The 25,191-nt window shown below is 41.5% G+C and overlaps 1 protein-coding gene across 3 annotated transcripts in view; it reads right to left on the bottom strand.

Moving 5' to 3' along the window:
• The window catches only part of KCNJ6 (potassium inwardly rectifying channel subfamily J member 6), a 103,637-nt gene that overhangs the window by 58,222 nt on the left and 20,224 nt on the right, over nt 1–25,191 (bottom strand). Inside the window, exon 2 of one of the 3 annotated variants that reach the window (XM_083734794.1) lies at nt 3,280–3,338. The exons of 1 other annotated variant lie outside the window; for it this stretch is intronic. In XM_083734794.1, coding sequence (XP_083590920.1) covers nt 3,280–3,304 — 25 coding nt within the window. In that variant the 5' untranslated portion in view covers nt 3,305–3,338. Of the gene's footprint in view, nt 1–3,275; nt 3,339–25,191 lie in introns of those variants that run through there. One more of the 3 variants, XM_083734796.1, reaches the window with a different exon arrangement.

Here is a 25,191-nt window from a genome sequence, read left to right as displayed (position 1 = left end):
AGTTTGGATTATGAAAAGTTAAAGAGATTTTTAAAATATCTTAAATATATCAATATCTGTCTATCTATATATCCAAGCAAACAACAACAACAACAACAGCCAGGCAGAGATAATTAGGCTGGGTGAATCACATCTAGTTTTGTGTTGGCCCAGCTAGCATAGCCAATGGTCAGGAATTATGGCAGTTGTACCAATAACACCTGGAGGCACAATGTTGTCCATATTGGTATCTGCTTGTCATAAAATTCAAGATAAGACTCCTGATTTCAATTTGCTTTCCATCAACTCTTATATTTGATTCTATGTATAAAGTTGGGTTTGTATCCAACACTGCCATCCTGCTGACACAACAGATTCCCACTTTTACAACAGAATTTTCTTCTCCTCTGCTCTCCCCTGCGTCACCTCAAGATGTATTTCAGAGAGTTAGGGGACTGGAGAAGATTTTGGGGGAATGTGGGCAGAGAGGAAGGGGAAATTGCATCATGGGAGTGGAACACCATTTGAGCAGCACTGGATCCAACCCTTGATTTTTCTCAATTAGTCATGGGCATTATCTAGGCATGAGTTACGTTAGAAAATGTGAATGACTTCATACTCCGTCCCTTTCAGTGAGAAGTTCTCCTCTGGTCACATGACATGAAAATGTTATTCGGATAGAATTCAAATATACACATTGGGTTGGATCTAGACTTAATCATGCTAAGACCATGGTAAAATAAATGAATCTAAGCACAAGTAGCTCTGCAGCCAACTCATCAGCTGCCGTTTTAATCATCTTGATATGCTTTCAATATCACTCTTAGCACTGAAACATGCCAACCAGCCGAATATACTCCTAACTTGAACTGGCATGACAGAAGCAACATAGCAAGGTAGAATCTTGTGATGTGTTATTCCAATTCAGGTTATTAAAGTGAATATGGTTTATCATTTTTATAAAATCTGTAATAAATTGCAGTGATGCTTGTTTGTTCTTGCCAGAAGTATTAAATCATGCAGACAAGTTTTCTATATGTATTTAAAGTGCAGTGGGAAAACTGCTCTTTAGTCACCAGTTCTTATGAGGAAAATTTTTGCTGCTATCAATTCACGAGTATCTTTCAGCTCATATTATCTCCGAGTCAGAGCTTGCATAATCATTATACTTCTGCACTAATCCACAGTGAGCAGCTGTTCTGCATATCAAAAAGGCTTCTTTCAAAATCATTCCTCCCTGAAACTTTCACCAAGGTACCATATCATTTGTCTTGCTTCATTTATCTTCTGTGACAAAAATCCAATATTTTCGATGTCTCTGTAAAAGTAATAAAGTTGGCAAAATTGTAATACATTCAGAATATTGCATGAAAGTTTGCTGTGGCACCACATAGACTTAGCTTGTCAGATTTGTTGCATGGTGACGTTGCCAAGTCAATTCAGAATAAAGGAGCAGCTTTGCTTCACTCTGATTGTGGGGAAGGGCTGCCATGCTGTGACTACTTTTCTCCCCACTCTTTACAGCCTTTTTTTGGGGGGGGAATCTTCAAGAGGGGGAGGGTGCTTTTTGCAAGGAGTAAAAATGATTGTTAAAAATCACTCTGTGTTCTAGCTCAGTTCCAAAGAGAAGTTAACAGCTTGAACATAACATGCTGAAAGCAAGAGCTCAACGTGTTCAGGCAAAAGCTAATGTTTCAACTGAATTACCTTCTAAATGCCACAATTTAGAGAGTGATTCTGAGACTGTGTGCATCAGTGGAGCTGCATTAACTTCTGTGCAGCTTCAATGGCTTAAGTGGTTTTAGGACTGCTCTTGCCTTGCAAAGAAAAGCAAAAAACCTTTGTTAAGTCCTGTCTTTGGGATCTGTTTCCCTCTTTTTGCCTGTGTTGCTATCTTTGAAGCAGCACCTTGCTGATATGAATAATATGAATGCTTGTCTAGCTTCAGTCATTCCATAGTTCTTTCACACATCCCCTGTCATTGCAAATTGGCTTTAACTTAATTCAAAACACTCCTCATTTGAGATTTTGCTCTTCTTGTTTCATACAATAGAGACACACAGCTCTGTGAGTTCTATCAGTCATCTTGAAATTTTCAGGATGGAATGAAGACAAAAAAGAAGTTCTCACTAAGGCATCCAGCAACTGTGAAACATCTTTTTTTTTTTGTCTGTGACGCTAACAGCTCTGTTTTCACTGCAGTGTGGTGAAAAGGGTTGGAATAATCTGTCAATTTCAGCTCTCTTTGTTTCTCAGTTCTCTACACTTTGCAGCAATTTGCGAAAAATCCTTATGAAAATAATCAGCATCCTTTAGTGTGAATTTCTCAAACACATTTTAATATGCCGTTTTAACTAAAGTACACATTTTTCCAAGCACCCTCCCCTAATATAATGCATTTTTGTGTAATTTACACCAATATAATCACTTTTATGCACTCCTCTCCCTAATTATGCATTTTTGTAAATACTGCTTGGTTGGAGAACTGAACAACAAAATTCAGGTAGGTGTGAATCTTGAAAGTTAGATGTGTTTCAGTTCACATACTGCTTCAGCAAGTGTGAATTTGATAGGTTTGCCTTCAAATGAGACTTGAATGGAATTTCTCCCCCATCCTTAGAATGACACATGCATTAAAGTAATAAAAAAATTACATAAACCAAAGTCATTTATAGTGAATTTGAACCAGGTCCCAGAAAAAAGAAGAAGCCCCAGAACATGTATTGTGACTGCTTTGTTCTGGTATTGCAGATTCATTACAGTGATAATATCTAATTGTGGTGTCCCAATTGCACAATGGACTTCCACTTGAAGAAGCAGGACTCCCCCTGAAATCCCTGTGCACCCCCTCCTGAGAAGATATGGGGTGCACAGAGACTGCTTGGTGAGGAGAGGAAGGGGAATCCCATCATATTAGATTGCACAATGTTGCATCCCCAGTACAGATACTGGTAGGTATTCTGTGAATGTGTCAGAGTGACTTCACTGCTAACTATTTTGTAGCTACAGCCGGTCTGCCTCCATTTTGGATGAGGGAGATGTGACTCCCACATATCTTTGAACTCCAGAACTTTTTATCATTTTAGAATTTAGTCACAGCACACAAATAACCGAGAGCAGGACGCCAGCCGTTGTGAGGGGAGGCATGATTCATTTAATGGAAGTGAGAGTGAAGTAGAACCTGGATGAAGACTGCCTACAGGAAGGAATCTTTTCTAAATAATAATAATAATAATAATAATAATAATAATAATAATAGGCAGAAAAAGCCAAGAAGTTGAACTTCCTATTTGTACTCACTCATTGACTCTGTCAATTTGGCCATCTCTCTCTCTCTCCCTCTCTCTCTCGAGCTTCTCCTAGAGAAAGAAACAAAATAATAAAAAATAATATATGCATACCGGAAGCTGCCGTATACTGAGTCAGACCCTTGGTCCATCTACCTCAGTATCATCTGCACTAACCGGCAACATAACTCTCTCCATAACAGCGGACATGCCTTGGCCTGCCTGGAGATGCCAAGCACTAAATGTGGGCTTTTTACATGCTAAAAAAGAACTATGCCCTTTCCTAAATAATCTTTGTCACAGTGAATGGAAGTAAGGCCACATTCACACCTTATATTTAAAGCACCTTGACACCTTTTTGAGGCCTCCTGGCTCTCACCCCCCAAATCCTGGGAGCTGCAGTTTCTAAAGAGTGCTGAGAGTTGTTGTTGTTTAGTCGTTTAGTCGTGTCTGACTCTTCGTGACCCCATGGACCAGAGCATGCCAGGCACTTCTGTCTTCCACTGCTAAGGAGACTCCTATTCTCGAATTCCTAGAGTTCCCTGTGAAGAGGAATTGATGGTCAAATTCTCTGGAATTTGTAGCTCTGGGAGGGGAATAGGGGTCTCTTAACAGGTCTCAGCACCGTTAAGAAACGACAGCTCTCAGAATTCTTGGGGGATAGCAAATCGTTTTTGAAGTGTGGTCTAAGGCAGTGGTGTATTTTACTCTGTCATCTACCTTTTTACATTTATTTATTACACTTGTACCATGCTCTATTTCCACATCCATTCCATATATTTAAATTACTTTTATATCACTTTCACAGTCATGGCTCCTCCTACCCCTTTCAAGAACCATGGGAACTTTAATTTTTTTTTGGGTGTTTGGAGCAGTACCTCTGCGATAAATACAGTTCCCAGGATTTGTTGGCCTGAAAGTCAAAAAGTGGAATAAAATGGATTTAAATGTATGATACGGATACTGCTTTTTTAATTCCCCTCTCCACTAACATCATGTTTCCTATGCAGGAAGCTTGCAGGGCCAGAACCACTTTGAATTACACCAGGTGTCTCCAGACCATTTTGTGAGTCAGGAGAAAAAAATGGCACTGCCTGCATCTTTAAAAACAGCAAAACCTTTTCAGAAGGGTCTAGGTTTTTTTTCCTTCCTGTTAACCAGCTTTCCTTTTGGGATCTCATTCCCTAATCTCTGGTTTGCTCTTATCTTTTAACACAGAAGCCGAGCAGATATGGATATTAGTTTAGCTTCAGTAATTATACTGTTCTGTCAGGTTTATGTTGGGGGAGAAAGCCTTTCTCCTCTTGAAAGGCACTCCCCATGACAGTGCTTTGTTTATAAGGGCAATTCAATTAATATGGCAGCTTGCGTGGGTGGCTTATTATCTGAAAACATAACCAAAGTACTGAAAGTGACGAATCATTTTTTTATTATTATTAAATGTGGTACACAATAGAACATTCATTGCACCCAACCATTCTTCTCTTTTGCTCATTTGTTTGCTGCATTAAAATACTCTTGAACTGGGAAACAAAGAAGAAGAAGTATGCACACCTGGAACCTGGGTTTATTGTTTTCATGTTTTATTGTTCTCATATAGATCCCTGTTGGTGGGGCAGAGCAACAAATGCAATTTGCCGACAGTATTTCCGGGACAATGTGTGCTTGGTTTATAAGGACATGGGCACCTTTCACTGAAAAGATTACAAAACTAAACAGGGAGTCTCAAATTTAAAGATCTCTAAATTGAGTAGGAATGAAGTATTCCCAAGAAAAGTGGAAATGAAGTACAATAGGCTGTGTTGAATTTTTGTGGAGTTCCCTTTTCACTATGCAAGGAGATGTTTGGCAGTGGGTACACAGTCCCCCCCCCCAAACCCCAGCACCCTCACTGTGGGGAGGGGGAAGTTTCCTTTCAATGCAAAATCACAATTCAAAATGACAGTAGGCAAGAAAGACAACATTACACATCTGTCCACATGCCCCCTGAAAGTTTGCTGAAGAGAGCCTGGTCCCTTAGGAGCAAAATGCTTCACTGTAAGCAAAGACTGGAAACAAAACCAGCTCAGCAATATCCACCAAAGACAGAAACCTTCCTTGTACCCCTTTTTCTTGTCAGAATTCTGGGAGTCATGTTTGTACATTATTATGAGATTCACTTTATAAAGAAAACCTTTGCTCTGTTACAAAACAAAGTCTTGGTTGTGACGTGTTGTTTTCTCACTGTGTGGGAATACTGGAGGAGGAATGAACCTGAAAAATGCTGCCTCAGAATGGAAAAACCTTCAGGGATCTGAGAAAGATCCGCATGTAAGGAGAACTGGACAAAAAACATAGGGCCTCTTACAGAGAGAGGAAGAATTGTGTACATTATGATGCATGAAATACACTGCACACACCTTTTCCTGTCAAGTTATAAGCATCAAGTAACTGCTGGATGTATTGTCTGACCTGTGGATACAGAGCAGAAGAAGTATTTGTGCTGTGTCTGAAACATTTTTAAAGTGTTCTTTGCTCTGCTGCCCAAGCAGGAAAAGTTTTCTGCTTCCATCAGTGTGGTTTTTGCACTTCTTTTTCCATGGTAGTTTTCCCACGGGGGGCAGTGGGTGGATACAGTGGGATTATCATTCCTAGACTCATATTCAATACAATGGGGTGACCTTACTTGCTTTGGCTAAAGTCCAGAACACAGAGTAAACAGTGATGTAAACTATTAAAGTGTTTGATTTTTTAAAAACGATGACATTTTCTGTATTGAAAATACAGAAAGGCACGGGTATGTTGTAATTCTTGTTCAAATGCTGCATCAATAGTGATAAATAAAGGCATTGATATTTCTAACTGGAGACTTGATGGGGCCCCTTCATGATGGTAAACATCCCTCAAGGTAGGCAACAGAAGGCACAGTAGCGAAAAGGTGGTCTAGCTAGCAAGTGCTGCTGATAGCACCTGCCATTTTAATTCCCCCACAATGCCTCTGGGGCAATGCTACATTAATTCCCGGAGTCATAATGGGGGAATTAAAGTGACAGGCAGTGCCCATGACCTCCTGGGCTCCAGCACTGTTGCTGTCAGGTCTTGCTGTCAGGCTTCCCATAGGCATCTGGTTGCCACAGTGAAAAAACAGGAAGCTGGACTAGACGAGACTTTGGCCTGATTCAGAATGCTCTTCTTTGCTCTGATGGATGGCTGTTAGTTTTCTTTTGTCTAGTGCTGAAAGGACCACAGGGCCTGTGTGGTTCAAGCAGTGGGTCGTCCTGGGAGCCCTATGGTGCTCACCCCTGGCGATGGGTCTGGTAATGTTCAGACAGATTTAGAAGGTGGACTGTTTTTATGAAGACAAAAAGTATGTTTTGCTGCAACGATATTGTGGGTAGCTTCATTATAATGTTACAAAGTGTTGCCTGGAATAGGGGGCATTACTCACGAGACACTGACATTATTGTGGAATTTATATCAATCTCATCACTCCTCAGGAATGTTTTATGTGGTAAGCTTGTTTCTTACATTTACAGACAATAATTAAGATTTCCTTCATAAATCCTTGAGCACAGCAGTGATTGAGCTGTCCAGCACAGTAAATGAATGTCAGATAAAAGTTGTTTGGCTATCAGATCTTTAATTTCATTCAGCTGTTGGAAATTTAAACTGCACAATCATTTGTGAAGATTCTGACTTGGAGACGCTCAATATTTTCATTTCAACAACTTATCAATGAAAAGAAATAAAACACTGCTCCCTATGTAAGCTTGCAATACAGTGGTACCTCAGGTTAAGTACTTAATTCGTTCCGGAGGTCTGTACTTAACCTGAAACTGTTCTTAATCTGAAGCACCACTTTAGCTAATGGGGCCTCCTGCTGCCACCATGCCACCAGAACACGATTTCTTTTCTCATCCTGAAGCAAAGTTCTTAACCTGAAGCACTATTTCTGGGATAGCGGAGTCTGTAACCTGAAGCGTATGTAACCTGAAGCATATGTAACCTGAGGTACCACTGTAAAGTTTTTGTCAGTTTGATCAAAGGGTGGGTCCAGTGTACCCCGAGATCTCTCAGTGAACATGTCCCTCACATTGATGGCAGTGTTTCAGGATGCTTTCCCTAGATTGTGCAGGCTCAGGAGCTTCATGTGCATGCTGGATCTCTCACCAAGTGAGTTTATAGCTGAGGTGAGAATTAACCTAGTTTGTAGCTCAGGCTCTTAACCACTTACAGAATGCTTGCCTGGGCATATCCTATTCACAGTAGCATGACTACATCCATGTGACTGCAGCATTCTACATGAAGCGCATTGCAGTTGATATTGGATGATGGGAAGCAGGTCTTTCTTCCCACTACAGAGCTCTTAAGCCTATCCTGGGTGAATTCCTTGTTTAACAGCAAGCATAACATTCCCAGTCCAGTATTTGCTGGACAAGCACATGGTTCACACACAGAAAATTCCAACTTTAATACCTAGCATTTCCAGGGAATGCTGGCAAAGGCCACTTTCTGGAACCCTGAAAAACCACTTCCAGTCAGTGTGAAAAAGACTGTGCAAGATGCACTAACAGTAAAAGGCACCTGCCTATGTTTTTCAGCATTACCCAGTAACCTCACTTAACAATATTTAACAGCATTTAAAAATACCAAGCTCCTTCATTCTCTCAGCACAAGCCTTCTTCCCCCTTCAACATTTTATTCATGCAACTGTTTTCTTTTCTCAGCCCCATATTCCAACATTCTTTTTCAAACTGTGCTTGCTAATACAGAATGTATTATTCCAGCAACAATTTAACTAGTGCCATGCAGAGATAAAATAATTTTTTCCCTAACACCTACTCATTACTCCACTGTTTATACTGGCAAAGATGACATAAGCCCACTTTACCATTGTGACGGCAATGTAAAGCAGAAGTATGTAAAACGATAATATTATTTGCAAGAATATAAAGCTTTCTTCCCACTTCAGAATGAGCAGTTTAGAACACTGTGACTACAATCCACACCATGCAATCCTGTTGATTTCAGTGAGGTTTACTGCCATGCAGGTTTTGTAGAAGAATTGGTTAGATGATGGATAAAATGATACATCTGTCATGATAGGATTTATCCAGCATCTAGAGATGCTCTAAACAGCTGGAAGTTGCCTTGTAAACATGCAGTGCTAAAGCTTCTGAACTCAACTGACTACTGTTTGGGAATTTCAAGGTGTGGGAATGAATATATGTTTTCAATCAGTATGTAGTTTAGTTACTTTCCAAAGCAATTTTAATGCAAATGCCCTGTCATTCCATGGATGTTCTCTTTGGCAATATGAATTCAACCACTAGCTTCTAATTTGATGTGGTTTGTAGCAGGAGGAGAGACGCCTATGAAATCTTAGTGCACAGAACACTGTCTTGGGATTTTTAAATTGCTTCTTAAACTGCATGGAAATGGTGTTATGCTTGATATGCTATCAGGAGAGAATAATAGAGTTTCACGTTATATAGCAGCTTTCAAGCTCAAGATATCCTTAAATACTTTACTTACAACAAATTTGATAGAGAATGCTCAGTGATGGTGTGTAGGCAAATGCAGCGGTCATCATTATGTCTTACTCAGCAATAGCCTACACACAGCTGTAGAAAGTAAAGCCCTATTTGAGTAGGAGAAGATTTTGGCTAGGCTATTAGGTTCCCCGCCCCCTCATATGGTGCTATAGTTATGATTTCTAATATACTGCCAAAGAATATCTCCTTTCCAATTTGGACATTGGGGTGGGGAAGGACAGGAGAACACTGCATTTTTTTAGATGGCTGTGAATACTGCAAAAGAAAAACCAAATACCATGGGCATTTACAAGAAGAGGCTTGTTGGATATGACCAGAGACAATGGAGTACACCTCTGGGGGTGAAGTCAAACCACTGAGTTAGGAGCACTGAAGTGACCTGCCTAGGTGGCAAGCCTGGGCAGTGTGTATGGAGGTCCTGGGCTCCCCAGACAACAAGACTCCTCTCTCAGCTTTGTTGATGTGGTCCAAAAGGAAGCAGAGCAATACATTTGGCACCAGCTGGGCTGCAGGAGTTGCCAGAAGGAGGTGTACAAGGCACCAGCCAACCATCTTAGGGATTCTACCCCAGATTTGTGTAGGGTTATTCCTTAGCCTTTTATTTTCCCTAAAATATCCCACAAGGCAGAGGAGATTTAGGATTAGAGTTTTCCTTCTCCTAGATAGGCTACCTTCCCAGGTTGATGAGCCTCATCTGCCCCTCACGTCCCTCTACAACATGTGCAGAAACTGCCTTCTTGACCATTGGATCCACTATTGGTCTAGTCCGCTCAATCTGCTGGGTCCTGTCTTTGCATGCAGGGGAAGTCCTTAACTCACCAAGGGTTTGAGACCCATCAGCTGTCCTCACCTGGTTTAGCCAGCCAGTCAAAACTATTTCCTGGGGTGTGGCCATTGTCACATACTGACAGCTTCTGGGAGCACACGGTGAGAGCTGAGTACAGCGTGAGGACCAAAGATGGACAAACTACCCCAGAAGCAGCACGACATGTCCCCCAGCAGAGGTACTACCCCTCCCCTAACACTCCACCTACTGTTGGCTTATCTGCCTTCTACCCCACTAGACTCAGTTGGCACCAGACCCCCCCCCCCCCGGTGCATAGAGCCAGTGGAAGTGCACACAACTTGATATGTCCATTGCATGCAAGGCTTCAGATGATAATGAGGAAGACACCACTGCACTGCTCAAAAAACAAATAAGAGGCAATAGCCCTATCTTGTATATATGGATTAAACCACTATATTTATTTACAAAGTTGGAAGTCTTGACATCGGCAATAATTCCAAACAAGATCCGATTACAGTAAGCTGCAAACCCTTTAAAAAAAAAATCAAACCTGAAGATTTTCTCTTATCTTTAAATTAAAGAGGGGAACCAAGTGCCCTGTCCAGAAAGTGACAAAATATAATTTAGAAATACTTTTGACAGCTAGTTGCAGTCTTCTTGACTTTAACATTGAGTTAAGTGATTGTGTTGAAACTGTTTTCTATATCAATTTATATAGATCCTCTTTCATTGCTAGATACCTTTGAATATACTCATTTTCTACTGCCAGTAGCATTTTCTGATCCTGCAACATAGAGGGTGGATTTGAGTGTGCTTTTATTGAACCAAAGTTTGTAATTATTATTTTCAGTACATATTGTTCTCCCTGTCCTGTATGCTAGTGAAAGTACAAAGCAAATGTTTTTTATGACCCTGAAAATGGCCCACTTTTCACAGAAATATCACAGGAAATAATAGTGGAAGAAACTTTCTCCGGTTGTGTGTTTATAAGCCCTTTCTAACCTGATGCCTTCCATATGCTTTGGACTATAACGCCCATCAGCCCCAGCCAACACACTGGATGCTGTATATGAATGGTGACTGGGATGCCCCTCATGGGCAAAAAATTAGAGATTTGGCATGGTAAAAGCAGAATGCATTCCTAAATGCATTTACTAGTGAGTAAGCCACATTGAACGGGACTGACTTCTGAGTAAATATACAAGCCTGCGTGATTCTGAAGCCAACAAATTTAAAAGAACTTACCATATTTTTCGCTCTATAAGACGCACCAGACCACAAGATGCACCTAGTTTTTGGAGGAGAAAAACAAGAAAAAAATATATTCTGAATCTCAGAAGCCAGAACAGCAAGAGGGATCGCTGCACAGTGAAAGCAGTAATCCCTCTTGCTGGTCTGGCTTCTGGGATAGCTGCGCAGCCTGCATTCGCTCCATAAGATGCACACACATTTCCCCTTACTTTTTAGGAGGGAAAAAGTGAGTCTTATAGAGCAAAAAATACGGTAAAAGGAAATAGTCAAGGTTACCTGTTGGAAGATGACTGAGAGGTTATATGATGCAGAATAGGGAGAAAAAACAAATGTTTTAAAATATACATGATCATGTCTTTTCCTTTTTTAAAAACAGATGCATTTAGTTGTGTCTTTGCTGTGAAAGAGAACATTTATTTGGTTATCCCCAAAGCCCTAGTAACACCTGGAGGTTCAGTCTGAAGCCCCAAGGCCCTTGTAATGTTGTGTGCCTATGCTCACATCTGCTCTTGTCAAAACATAGAAAACATCCTACTCTTCCCTAGACAATGCCATGTTGATGAGTATAGATGCTTCTGCTCCTTGATGGATGAAGCCTCTCATTTCTGTAATTTCTTGCAGGGTTTCCTACTACAGGGATTTCAAAAATTCTGGAAAGGCAAAATATGATGGATTCTTTGGTCATGTGACCATGAGCATAACTTACAAAAAACAACAATGGACGTTGAAAGAATTTAGTTTAAAATATGCCTTTGCCTCAACTTTCAAGTATTTTAAAATCCTTTATGGGACTCCAACTCCCATCAGTCTCAGCCAGCATTGCCAAGGGATAATGGGAGATGGAGTCTATTAACATTTGGATGGCTATAAGTTCCCCACCTTAGGCTACACTTGTTAATGGAAGGCTAGATGGCTAGGGAAAAGTCTGGATTGAAGCAAGAAGATTAGTATGAATCTGTACAGCTCACTGAGCTTCAAAATTATCCAACAGCTAACAACAGTTGCTATTTTGTACGTTCTTTAGTAATAAAGATACCATTTAAGCTAACAAAAGTTTTTTGTTTTAACTGTTTCTAAAACGTTCAATTTGAATTTGCTTCCTTATAGCATATATTAATCAGTTTCTTGCCAAATACATAAAATAACAACTTTGCTATCAAAATATCCAGTCTTATGGGTGTTTTGATTGCTCAAGTATCACGGGGACGAACTCTGCGATTCACCCAGTCACTGAGATCTCCATCCAATGATCAAATGAGACGTGACCCCTCAATGGATCCTTGCATTTAGCATACATACTTTAAAAGGCAACCAGCACCTGCTGGAGTAGGCAGCAAGGGCTGATACCAGGACAGCAGCAGATAAGAAGGGGAGTTTAACCCACCCCTCTCAATGCTTCAGTTCTGACAAAATTTGCATCTCTAAAGCTGCTACTTGCCTCAGGAGCAAATCCCACCAGTGCCACTGGGTGATTTGTACCCAATCCAAATTGTAGCTTCAACCCCCCCCCAACTTTTTCAGGATTACAGCTGGGGAGGAAAGCTGTAACTACTCCCTACCTACTGTGATCTAAATAATTATCCTTTACACACAGTTTCTAACTGCATTTTTATTTAAAAATATGGATTTTAAATGCAAATACATATTTAACATCACATCTAGCTCGATCCCTGTAACTCTCCTAAGGTGACTAATTGCTATGAGATAAAGAGAAACAGAAAAATAGAGAGACAATGCCTTTTCAGTGGCGGCCTCTGCCTTTGGAATACTTTCCCCAGCTAACCTGCTGGTACTTATGCTGATGTCTTTTAGATGCCCAGTTAAAATGTCTTCATTCTTTCTGGGATTTGCTACTTTTATCATCTCTGTCAGTTAAAAACAACCTAAACAAAAACAAAAAACAGAGCAGCAGGATTTATATTTGTTGTAGAGATTTTTTTCGGTTGTTTTTATTGTAATTAATTATTGTATTTTTTAGATTTTTACTGTTGTTGTTTTTATTGTTTGCTGACCTGGGAACACAAAGAGTTGAAGTATCAGAATACAAATCTATCAGACAGATAAATCTTCTAATGCAATGACTTCCCTTAAGGCCAAGCCTGAAATTCTCATGCTTCCTTCCTTTCCCCTACCTGTGTGGTCCTCAGCACCAGTGGTGGTGAAAAGAACGTCACTGACAAAGAGGAATGATATCTAGAGGTCCCCACAACCCTGGTTCAGGAAATCTATCTAAAGCTCATGATGCCTTCAATGATTCCTATTGTCAGTGTTAGTTTGCTGGAGATCATATGAATCCCTCATAACTCGAGGACCAATATAGGAGGACACCCTAGAAGACATAACAGTAAACCTAGCCCGATCTTTATAATGATGGAGGTGAATTTATAGCTTCAGTCTGAACATAGAGGAAATCAACATTTCATGGTGTTGAGAGACAGTTGCATTCTGTGGTAATAAATAGGTTGCTCTGTATATGGAGATTTATGGCATTAATAAAGTGGAGTTTCCAGGGGAGCTCAAGAGTGGGAACCAACATGAATCAAAACAGGAGGCATGCATGCTGCTGCTGCTACAAAATAAATGTGCCATTTTGTAGTAAGGGCTCCAGGTTGTCTACTTCATAAAGAAGGCCAAAGGTGTCTACAGGGTGCTGTTCAGCCTTTCAATTAATTAGATTGATAGTACTCTGAAATACTATACTTAGCGGTCAGAGGCAAATGGTCAGTACATGAAGCAAGTCTCTGCTGTCACATTTCATCCAATTAATTGCCAAGGCACTAAAACACTGATAGTTATTTGTTCATAAAGAGAGAATTTGGATTATGCTGGAATTGAGCTGAAAATGGAAAATTTTATTCCAACTCTAGCCCATCAAATACCACTGGCATCCTCTGCGTCTTTGTGGTCATTGGACTGGCCAGGCGGGTCTTGTTTCAAGATGTACACAATTAGAAAATGCAAGTTACAAGAACAGACATGCATGGTCCACAATTCTCCACAAAATACGAGAGAAAATTTATTGTTTTCAAGCAGTCCCAAATACCATTCCTTGGTTCCCCCTAAAGGCGCCAATCTCAGGTTCTACAGTCAGCTACTATGGAAAATTGTCACAGGCATAAATCAAACTGAAACTTGCTTGGAATGGTGATTGTGTGTAGAACTCCATCTCCGCTTGCCAGCACAAAAAGGGTTGTCATGGACTGGCTGGATGCAGAGGAGTGATGGAAGGCACCAGCTGGGAACCTCCACATGAACCCCCAGGGGAAGAAGGCTCAGAGCTAGGGAACTGGTGATGAGTGGTCTGAGGGAGAAAAGGGAGAAGACTGGGAGGAGGTGTCAGAAGCTGAAGGGGAAACAGGGTTTAGTGAGCAGGAAGAGGCTGTGGCAGAAGAAGTCCAGAACCAGAGGCAGAAGAGGAGGCTGGAAAGGAGGGGGCCAAGAGGCAGTGGTGAGGCAGGCTACTGAAGAATCCAGGGAGTCTCCCCCTTCTGCTGTCACCAGCTCCCCCGCCCCGGTCTCCTAGAACACACAGAGAAATGAAAAGAATAGAGGAGAGATTGTGTGCAGACACAGTCTATGACTATGTGGGGAAAGGAGTGGACTAAGCAGGTGGGGGAAGTTGGGGACCTTCAGTCCTCATAACTGCCTCATTTGGGCAAGACCTACTGGGAAAAGTTGCTGGGATCACTAGGCTTGCTCTGCTTTGGTTTCTTTGAATAGAGTTAAATTCACTGACACTGTGTTGTTGTTTTTTAATTGCTGCACTGCAACTGACTGGCTCTTGACAAGGGAGTGTGTGGCACAAAGTGTAGAGCCTCGTAGAGTAAAGACTGATGTTCGTTGTTGGTTGGTTATGTAGAACTGTGCCTATTGTCCTCAGGGAGTTTTAATTTGCTGGCTTCTTCTTTTGTTTCTTGGTGGAATTTGTCTGCTCTGTATTGGTAAATAGTATTTCTCCTGTGGGTTAAGGATACAGATGCTAAATATCATAACAGATTTTCACCAGCAACAGTAGTTAGTCATCTGATGGTTGTACCGTGGGGCCATTATTATTAGCATCAGTTTGAATCATCTCACGTTGATGTGAAAACCACACTGCTCATTTATTCAATCATCTGGGTTGTTGTTTGGACTGCTTTAAGACAGGACTATCGAGAAACATGTGATTGTCCTATCTAGTCTGCATAATACTCTAGAATAGTGTTTGGCAGCTGGTGGCTTACGAGTCAAGACCATCTTAGAGATGCTGTCAATCTCTCACCCCTTCCCTACTTGAAAAGTGCTGGAACTATGGAAGTGGGGGAGAGAGGCTGAGAGGGCCCTGGGGTGTGCCAAGTTGGAATGCCCCACAAAAGCCCTTTCCACCATCTTACTGCCTCCTGGCATGCATCCAAAGTGTGTGGAGAGGTGGAAGCTGAATCAGAAATGCTGTACCACTACCTTTCATGCTTTTGTTTTTGTTTTGGCCTGGCTGGTGTTTTTGGCATTTACTTCTTAGGAGAGGGATCACAGATAGCTCAGGGGCAGAGCAAATGCATTGCTTGCAAAAAGTCCTAGCTTCAATCGCTGTCATATCCTGTTAAACAGAACAGGTAGCAAGTAATTTCTTTATTTCTTTAAAATATTGCTAGGCCACAATTTACTGTAAGTGACTCCAGGGCATGACACAGTAACTCTGTTTAAAAATAGCATAAGCGTAATAATATAAAAATGAGAGCAGATAAATATATGACTAAGCCAACTGGTTAAAACTACAGAACCGTTATGTCATCTTACATAGTATTGACAACTAGCAAACTACAAATGCCTAAGCAAAGAAAGCAGGTTATGGGAAAGGCTTGTGCCTAAGACTCTGGAGATGAACTCCAAGTCAGAGCAGACAATAGAGATTTAGGAGGACAAATCAGTCCTAGCAGTGGGGGGCAAGTCTAGGACTGATACCAGCATACAGTGGTACCTCAGGTTACAGACGCTTCAGGTTACAGACTCTGCTAACCCAGAAATAGTACCTTGGGTTAAGAAGTTTGCTTCAGGATGAGAACAGAAATCATGCAGTGGTGGTGCGGCAGCAGCGGAAGGCCCCATTAGCTAAAGTGGTACCTCAGGTTAAGAACATTTTCAGGTTAAGAATGGACCTCCAGAACGAATTACGTTCTTAACCAGAGGTAACCTGTATATTAATCTGGTTTGCATGCAGTGCTAAGCCAAAGCACAGCTTAGTGCTAATGATCAAACATGCAGACTTCCTGAGAGGAGACAGAAGCTGCTTTGCTCCTCCATGGTCATCTTGCTAAGCTATGGATTGGCTTAGTGTGTTGGCCAAACCTGGGTTGATGGGTTATCCCCTCCATTCACATGACCTGTAAACCATAGGGACAACCCTTGTTGTTACAGCTTGTGGTTTGTCTGGGAGAGAGACAAATCAGGTACCCAGGTTCAGATGACACACTAAGGCAGGCATAGGCAAACTCGGCCTGCCCGATGTTTTGGGACTACATCATCCTTGACCACTGGTCCTATTAGCTAGGGATGATGGGAATTGTAGTCCCAAAACATTGGGAGGGCCGAGTTTGCCTATGGCTGCCCTAAGGCAAACTATGGCCTAGCAGAGCACTGCATCCAAATGGCCAGGAGGAGCAAAGGAGCAGCAGTCTGTTCTCCAGAAGCCCAAACATTTGCTCAGTTGTGTGAATCTATGATTTGGCTTGGCTTCACATGCGAACAAGGGTGCTGGGTGCACATTATGATTCTGTCTGCTTAAGGATGAGATACTCTTGAGCTGGCTGCAGCAGCTGTGTCATTCCCTTTCAGCCTGTGCATGAGCAGAGCTATACAAAGATAACTTGAGTCAACAGTAGCCTCTCCTTCGCAGGGAATGATCTCTCATCACGGTCATCTCTACCTCCTGTTAGAGATCCTAAAGGGAAAAATCAAACCTGCATGTTAAAATGAATGTGTGAGCAGTTTTCATCACTAGCAGCACCCTGGCCATGCTCTCCTATCTCTCGATAATGAGACTGCCATCCAGGGTACCAATTAGTGCCGAACTGACAGTTTTTCTAATGCTGACACCTGCCCGTAAAAATCCAGCATTTCATTATGTACCTAGCAAGCTGTCAAGCTGTAATTGCTTTTAGTTCAGCTGGCCAGATCCTATAAAAGTGGGTTTCTATTTCATTATCAATTCTTTGTAACATCCAGTGGCTTGGAACTATTTTTAGTCCTTTGCCCAGTAGTGACTCTTTTTTAATGTTTATGGGCTTCATTTCACTTTATTCACAAGTTATTAATGACTTCTAAAATTGCTTATTATGCATGAAAAGGGGAAGATATTATTAAAATTGACTCTCATAATCACTTCAGCATGATAGAATCTACAATTAGTAGAGTTAGAAAACTAATGGATATATCATGTCGAAGCACCACTTCAGAAAAGCATAATGTATACTCTGCAGTCCACGTAGCGTATCATTATCCTTTAAAAATATTATGCCCTTGAATTTCCCTTGAATAAATGTGGAATTCAGTTGTGGAATGTAAGCAGTGTGCTTAATTGCTAGAAAAACAATGCTGGAGTTCAGCTGCCTGAGGAAAATGTCACCTATCTAGAAGTATTTTTTCTTAATCTCCTATATGTGCAGATTATAGTACCGGTTTTCAAACATAATCTGTTCTGGAAGTCTGTTTGACTTCCGAAGCATTCAGAAAACGAGGATCAAAGGGCTGGCAGCAAAATCCACTGAAAAAATGGAGAAACACACCTCAGAAGCCATTTGACTTCTGAGGTGCGTTCAAAGATGGAAGCATTCACTTCCGGGTTTTGGGCATTTGGCTTCCTAAACGTTCGGCAGCTGGGACGTTTGAAAACCAAGGTTTGACTGTAACTATAGTTATCTGTGAAGTGCACTCTAAGAAGAGCCCTGCTTGATCAGATGAAGAACCTATCAAATCTACCATTCTAGTTGCCACAGTAACATATGGCCTTTGAACTTCAGAGGCCCCTGACAGGCTTCTCCTCCGTGAATTGGTACAACCCACTTTTAAAGTCATTTAAGTTGACCATTACCACATGCTGTGGCAGCAGATTTCATTAAATGATGCACTGCATGAAGAACTATATCTTTTATGTTCATTTTCTTTTCAGTCCTCCACCAGATAGCTGCTCAGGGGACAGTTTCATCTCTTCCTGCTTTCTGTGTTCTGAGACTGAGCCCTGGCATAGTTCAGTGAGACAGAGCTGTCAGGTTCCTATAACCATAGATGGAATCCTATGTGATCTCTGTGTTATGAGGTCCAAAGGCTTCCTGCCTTGATCTTTGGTAAATTGTATGGTTTGAGGAGGTGGAGAGCTAGGAGACACCAGAGTTATATTTTCCCACATGTTGCCTTAATATGTGGAAATTACAAGTATAATAAACAGAGAATGACCATTTCTCAACTGTTTCATTCACCTGGAAACCAGTTGTTTGGTTTTAGGCTGTATCTTGGTGAATGAACTAAAACTCTTTTGTAGGAAATGGAATCAGAGCACCTGCCATGTTTCCTTTTCTTTTTGCCAGGAAGCCCAGCTCTTAGGTACTTTTGGAATTTTGGAAAATTCATTTTTAAAAATCTGTGTCCTTTGCCACTTACTGCGGTGTGTGTGTGTGATGGGTTACCATCTTATTGGACAGCAATTGAATACATATTGTGCTTTTGCAGAATGGAAGAATTGTACCTCAAGTAGCTCATTATATGGATGAACTGTAGTTTAAATAGCTCATTATACTCAAGAGGTACAGTGTTGAATACTTGTCCAAAGAAAGACCAGTGACTGAAGCAGGTGTCTAAAAAAATATTAACTAGCAGTGTGCCGTTGTATGCAATTCTATTTTTAAATCTGAAATGCTACAATTTTTCATATTTACATTTTAAAAATAAGAAAAGTCTTGCAAAACCCCAGATGCTTTATTCAAAAAGCAAACACAAAGGTTTATTATGCATCCCATGCTATTTTTGGTGTGTGTGTGTGAAGGGGAAAGCAGAGATTAACAGTTCAGCCCTGTGAATGTCTAATCAGAAGTAGCAGCACAATCCTAACCATGTCTACTCTGAGATAAATCCTATTGAATTCAGTGGGGATTAATCCCAGGTAAATGGGGCTAGGATTAGAGTCTAGCTACTACTGAGTTAAACAGGACTTGTTCCCAAATAAATATGCTTATAAATCAGCAAAATGATTCAGTGAAAGTAAGCTGCAAGGACAATTTCATTCATCTCTCCCTTCTATTAGTGGGTCAGTTTTGTGCATTTTTGGTTAAATCACTGTTTTTTACAGCCCTAGCAGAAATATGTTTGCTTGGACAATTTGTTATTTGGCATTTGTGCATGTTTTGCAAAAATGTATTTTGCATGTTCAGACCCAGAGACCTCCCCCCTAAATAAAGTCACCCTTGACTCCGATTTTAGTTTTGGTTTTTGGCAGAATTTAGGCCACAACTTTATTGATTACAGAAGGTGAGTGGTTGCATAGGCTCTGGTTTGACTAGCTTCTCAGTGAAGTGGGATGAGGGACGGAAGGGGCTCTGTGTAAGGGCTCCCTTCCGTCCCTCCTCCCGCTTCCCTGGGAAGCCAGAAGAGCAAGAGGCGCTGTGCTGCTCTGCTGACAGCCGAGAAAGAGCGAGAGCTGTGCAGTGGCTCTTCTGGCTTCCCAGCGAAGCGGGAGGAGGAGGGACGGAAGGGAGCAAGCAGAGCGAGAGCCATCTCCCCTCCCACCTTGCTGTAAAGCAAGCAAATTACCTGTCCCGGTGTCTCCTCCTCTTTCACAGCGAGGCGGGAGGAGGGATGGGCAAGCAAAGGGAGAGCTGCACAAAGCGGGACAAAAGCCATGTAAGCGGCTCTCACCTTGCTTGCTTTAAAGCAAGAAAAGCGAGAGCCGCTTACATGCTCTGCGCAGAATTTTTCTTTGCTTGCTTTCCCCCTCTAAAAACTAGGTGTGTCTTATGGTCAGGAGCATCTTATGGAGCGAAAAATATGGTAATTGGGACAGGTTACATGAAAAATTGCCTACCTGCTGGATCCTCATTGGACCACTGCTGAGCGCACCTGCCGAATGAATTGAGGCAGGCAGGAGAGGGCCTTTTGGTGGTGGCACCCTAGCTATTGAACAGCAGCCTTAGAGTGAATTGCATGGCACCTTCTTTATGGCATTCTCAACCTCAGCTCAAGATCCTTTTCTTCACCCAGAGCTTTCTAACAATTTAATGTTTTAAATCTGGACTTCACACAAAATATCAGGCTTTGGTGCTGCTTTTATTGTTTTGTATCATATTTTTAATATTGTGTTTTATTCTGTTGGGTGGCCATACAATAACAGTGAATAAAAAATAAAGATTTCTATCCCTTCCCAATGTTATTCTAAAGCACCGAAGCTGCAGGAAGCAAAGGCTCTAGCAGCTCAGTCAGCTGCTTGTGGCTGGAAAGCCAAACAGGAAGTTTGTGACTGTTGCCATGGGAACAAAGGGGCAGTCCATTCTGTATTGAGCACCGGATGTTAGCTCAGTGTGTGTGTCATATGACCTGTACTGGAAGTACATGGGTGGAGTTTATTCTTACTGCTGTGGAGTGCAGACATGTTTCTCTGTACTGATGTAAAGGACAGAAATAAAAGATGTAAATAGATTTCTGTCTGCTTCTTTCCCCTCCCTGGGGGACACCAAAGGGGAGAGAGGAAGAACGGTGTGTTCCTCTCACACATCTGAGAAGAATCGCCGAGACCTCGGCTGCTTATCAGCAGAGTGGAGCAGCGGGGAGGTCGCCAAGGAATATCTGCCGGTGCCTGGAAGACTGGCACATCCCTCTGACCGAGGCAGAATTCCAACACCCAATAGGTGAACTGTGCTGTAGCAGCTGATTATACCAAGCTTCAACTGGGTATGAAGGCTCCCTTCAGGACCAGAATATATGCATACCTTACCCAGAATTTGGCACTACAAAATAATAGAGTTGCAAAAATGTTACAGTTTGGAGTCAGTAGATGTGAACGTCTCTGTTGAGGCGCCAAAACTGATCTATTTGAATGCACCAGCTAATGAAGATGTTACTGTAAAAGGCTGAGTATTGATTGCGACTGTTTGATATGCCTGACAGAGAAATGATAGCAAGACTGTCTCTACTCCACCTGTAGTATAATCCCATGGTATCAATTTGTTTCCCTAAATTGTCAATTTTTGCAATACTTTGAAGTTATTTTAAAGTAATTCCTTTGAGTCATCCTACCAGCAGAGGTGTATGTAAATGAAGCAAGCAGTGTACTAGATGAATCTGGAATCTAATGAGCGGAGCACGGGTTGTTAGATGAGTTCGTGCTTCAGGTTATGTTTGTCAGACCGGCTTCCTGCCACAGCTAGCAGGAGACAGAGATAAGGGTGATCTCCTATGTGGAAAACACAGAGCAGGCTCTTTTTGTTACTTTAAGCTAATCTGACCAGGAAGCTTTCATACCTCCAGGACCTGCAGTGAATAGCAGTTATGATATTTCCCTTCCCTAGAAAGCCACAGAGAGATGGATTGGGAGGTCTTAGGGTCCCTAATATAGATGTGCTTCTTCTAGATGGTTGTTCAAGGCTTGACATCCCTCACATTCAGAACTTGCTGTAGGCCAGGGTGGCAGTTGTACAACCTTAAGATCCAGCCCAGAACCCAGTCTAATTTGAAATTTGGGTTTAAGCTTTGGGTTTTGTCCCTTTGACGGAACACTGACCTGTTTACACATGGGAAAAGACTGGTTGAAGATCATAGGCATTGGCCTTTTCACCCAGAGCCTGGTTTTTGACAAACTTCAAAAGCCAAACCCTAACTGGACATGACTTCCTTTCCATGGGCTATATCACAGACAGCTTAGAGGTCAAAGCTAGAACTTTTCCAACACTCATTCATTCTTTCATCTGGTATTTTCCATCCCACTGCAATGGGTTTATTTTGCACTAGTCTTTTTTTCATTTCATCATCTGCTGATGTTGAAATATACATATTTTTTTATTCAGCCACCAACAGACATTTACAGATCAATTATCTTCTCTTTATGTTCTCCTTCAAAGTTAATGAATTTCCAGAGGGGTAGCCCTGTTAGAGTTTTGCAGCAAAAATGGCAAATAATCTTGTGGCATCTTAATGACAAAGTTAATGAAGTGACTAATGCCCCATTATCACAAAGCCATCTATGACTGCAGTTCTAACTGTGTCTACTCAGAAGTAAGCCTCAGCAGGACTAAGTCCCAGGTAAGTGGGGTTATGATTGCAGGTTGATTTCAGTAGAAATTTGTCACCCTTCATTCAGGCATCAAGGACGAACAGTTTGACACCCTGTTGATATTTTGCTCTTTGTGTCCTGGATGGCAGGAAGTACCCCTTCACTCAGTGTAATGCCACTTAAGCACATAAAAGTCCTTTTTTCATGGCAACATTTTCTTTCATAGACATTTATTTTATTCAGAAAGTGGTCGTCTGTGTATGTTTGCTCAAGCTAATTTATGTTTAAATGTTTGTAGTAAACATGATTTAGTGTTTGACAGTTTTCAGTTCTGTTTGTGCACGCTTTCAGTTCTGTTTCTGTGTATTCTTTTTGTGTGAAAAAGAACAATGTGTTCTATTCTAGAAAAGAAGAACATAAGTTAACAAAATTTCAGGGTACGGTGGTGGTGGGAGGAAAGCAATGGGTATTTGGCTGGGAGTGGGGCAACAATGTGTTCCATTGGTTTTCACGATTCACAGTGGATTAAGGGTGCAATCCTAACCCAAGTTACCAAAGTGTAAGGCCCAATGAATTCACTGGAACTTACTTCTAAGGAGACATGGTTGGGATTGCAGCTTTAGTGCATATAGACTGCCTCTAGCAATGAAGAGCTTACCCAAAGTCAACAAACACTTCATTAAAAAAGCAACAAAGTACCTGTTGGGACAGAACAATTAGACCTGTGAGTTTTATTTGTGAGCTGCCCTGCACCCAGTCTCTTTAGGGGATTTGATAATATTTATTGTTATTATTAATATTATTAATTGCCCACCCTTCATCCTAAGTCTCCATGGTAGGTTTACCATTAGTAAATGGTGCTGAAAAGCAACACAGTGGCTTATATTACAGACTATAGGAGAAACACCAAACCCAGACTCCATCTCCCTTGGGTCTACTCCTAGCTTCTAAATTAGCGAACACACAAAACAATCTATAAAGCTTTTGAGCCAATGTCCCTATGTGTTCATTTGTTGCCAAATATAGACAGGCTTGTAAAGATTAGACATGACTGGCTAAACATAGATCAAACAAACATTTCCTCTCCTTTTCTCTACTCTACATCTATATAACATGAATGCATTGTCTAGTAACCTGAAGACCTAGTAACCTGACTACCCACTCCCCTTTTTGGTGATAATAATTGGATGTGTTTGAAGGAAAGAGCTATTGTTGATTTTGCTTCTGTACTGTGTTTTAAATAAACTCCAACTTTCCTATTTGGACATCAGGAAAAGCCATCCAGCACTTGCTCACATTTGCTTTGTTAGCAATGAGGGGAAGTGTTGTAGCTCAGTGATAGAGTGCCTGGTCCTAAGTTCAGTCTGCAGCATCTCCAGGTAGGGCTGTAAATGTCTAAAACTCCCATGAGCTGCTGCCATTCAGTGTAGACAATGAAGCTCTAGATGGGCCAGGAGTCTGACTCGGTATAAGGCAGCTTCCTATGTTGCTAAGAGAGAGACATGAATGCATGCACTGAATCCAGATAGGACATGCACGAGGGCTATGAGAATAAACAGCACAACAGCTTTGCTTTTTTGATGCTTGCTCAACCGAAGAGTTGTGTTTTCCCTTGCCAAGGTACAGCAATCTGCATATTTCTAATTCTGAATTGCTGGCCTTTGTTTCTTTACCTGCCTTGTTTCCTAATGGCTGATTCCTGTAGAGAGCTACTTTAATAATGACTGGGAAGGATATTGTACGGTGTGTCATTTGTTTGAGTGTTTGCACTGTCTGTATTTAAGATGCTGAATACATTTGCCATTGCTTTTGCCTCTGCTTTCCGACTAGCATGACATACCTAGGTTTGATGAAGACAATTCATTCTCCTGCCAGAATGCTGCAGCAAGCTTGAGATTTCCAGGATGTTGGAGCAGGAGATAAGAAGGCTAAAACAACAGAACAACAGCACAATAGCAGAGAAGAATTGCCGGTCAAGCGAAATGAATCTATAAAGCCACAAATTCCAAAGGGGTGCCTATGTTCGTCGTTGTAACAAAAACAACAAAGTTTACAAAGCCAACACATTGACTAGAGGCTATTTTGGCATATAAGTAGTATACCAATTCATACATAGAAATTTAAAAATAATAATTCTGGTATAAGCCAGGGATGGGCAACTTGCAGCGCTGCAGATGTTATTAGACTACAAGTCCCACCATTCCTGACTTCACAACATGCCTGTTATGACAGAAAGCTGACTAAATTCCCTACCACAACATTTTTGATTGGCTGTATGGAGTAGTTGGGAAAGGCCAATTGGAGACCACCCCAAAAATTCCTACTCAGCTCCTAATGGCAGCTGGCTATTCCCATTCTGAAAAAGGGGTGGAGTGCCAAGCTAGGTAAAGGGGATGGGGTGTGGATGGCTTATAAAGTTGAACCCATACCAAGAGACTTGTGATGTCTTTCCTGAATGGGATGGAGGCAGACATGTCTCACAGCAAGGATGCAGGGGCTGGGATTCTTGGAAAAATGCATCCCTAGATATTTTAATATGCACTGCCTGCTGCTTTCTGACTAAGTCTTTTGATGCTTACAGGTTTGTTATCATTTAAATATATGACTGCTGGGCTTCTTCCAGATACATTCGTGCCCATTTGTTTGCATGGAGGTGATACGATGACAGCTGTTTTGTTCATGGCAAGGTTATATGATGTCATAGCACCCAGTGCTTCCCTCCATCACTTTCCTTTCCTCAAAAAGTCAGGTATCTTTTAGGAAAGCAGCTTGTTGCTCAAGAGCGCCAAAACCAGTTTAGTTGTACAACCTGGATTTCCTGGCATGAATCCCACCTGCAAAATAGCCCCAAGGCCACCTTATTTTTGTTGGATATGATGAGTGCAGTGTCACATGCAAACATGCTGATGAGCAGAGCCTTTCTGGTTGACGTTAACCTCTTGACTGTCAGCACAATGTCTACTTCCAAGTGTGTCTGCTAGGGGCTCCAGAGAGAGTGCACACAAAAGCGGAGACAAGAGGCTGTCTTATTTCATTCCCCTGTGTGACAAAAGACGTTCATGCTATTCATTTTGATCACTGCTGCGGGTCCCTAATATAGATGTGCTTCTTCTCATACAGCTT

The sequence above is a fragment of the Podarcis gaigeae genome (assembly GCF_964106915.1).
Source record: "Podarcis gaigeae genome assembly, chromosome: 4".
NCBI classification, from domain to species: Eukaryota; Metazoa; Chordata; class Lepidosauria; order Squamata; family Lacertidae; genus Podarcis; species Podarcis gaigeae.
This window is presented reverse-complemented; position numbering and strand designations above follow the sequence as displayed.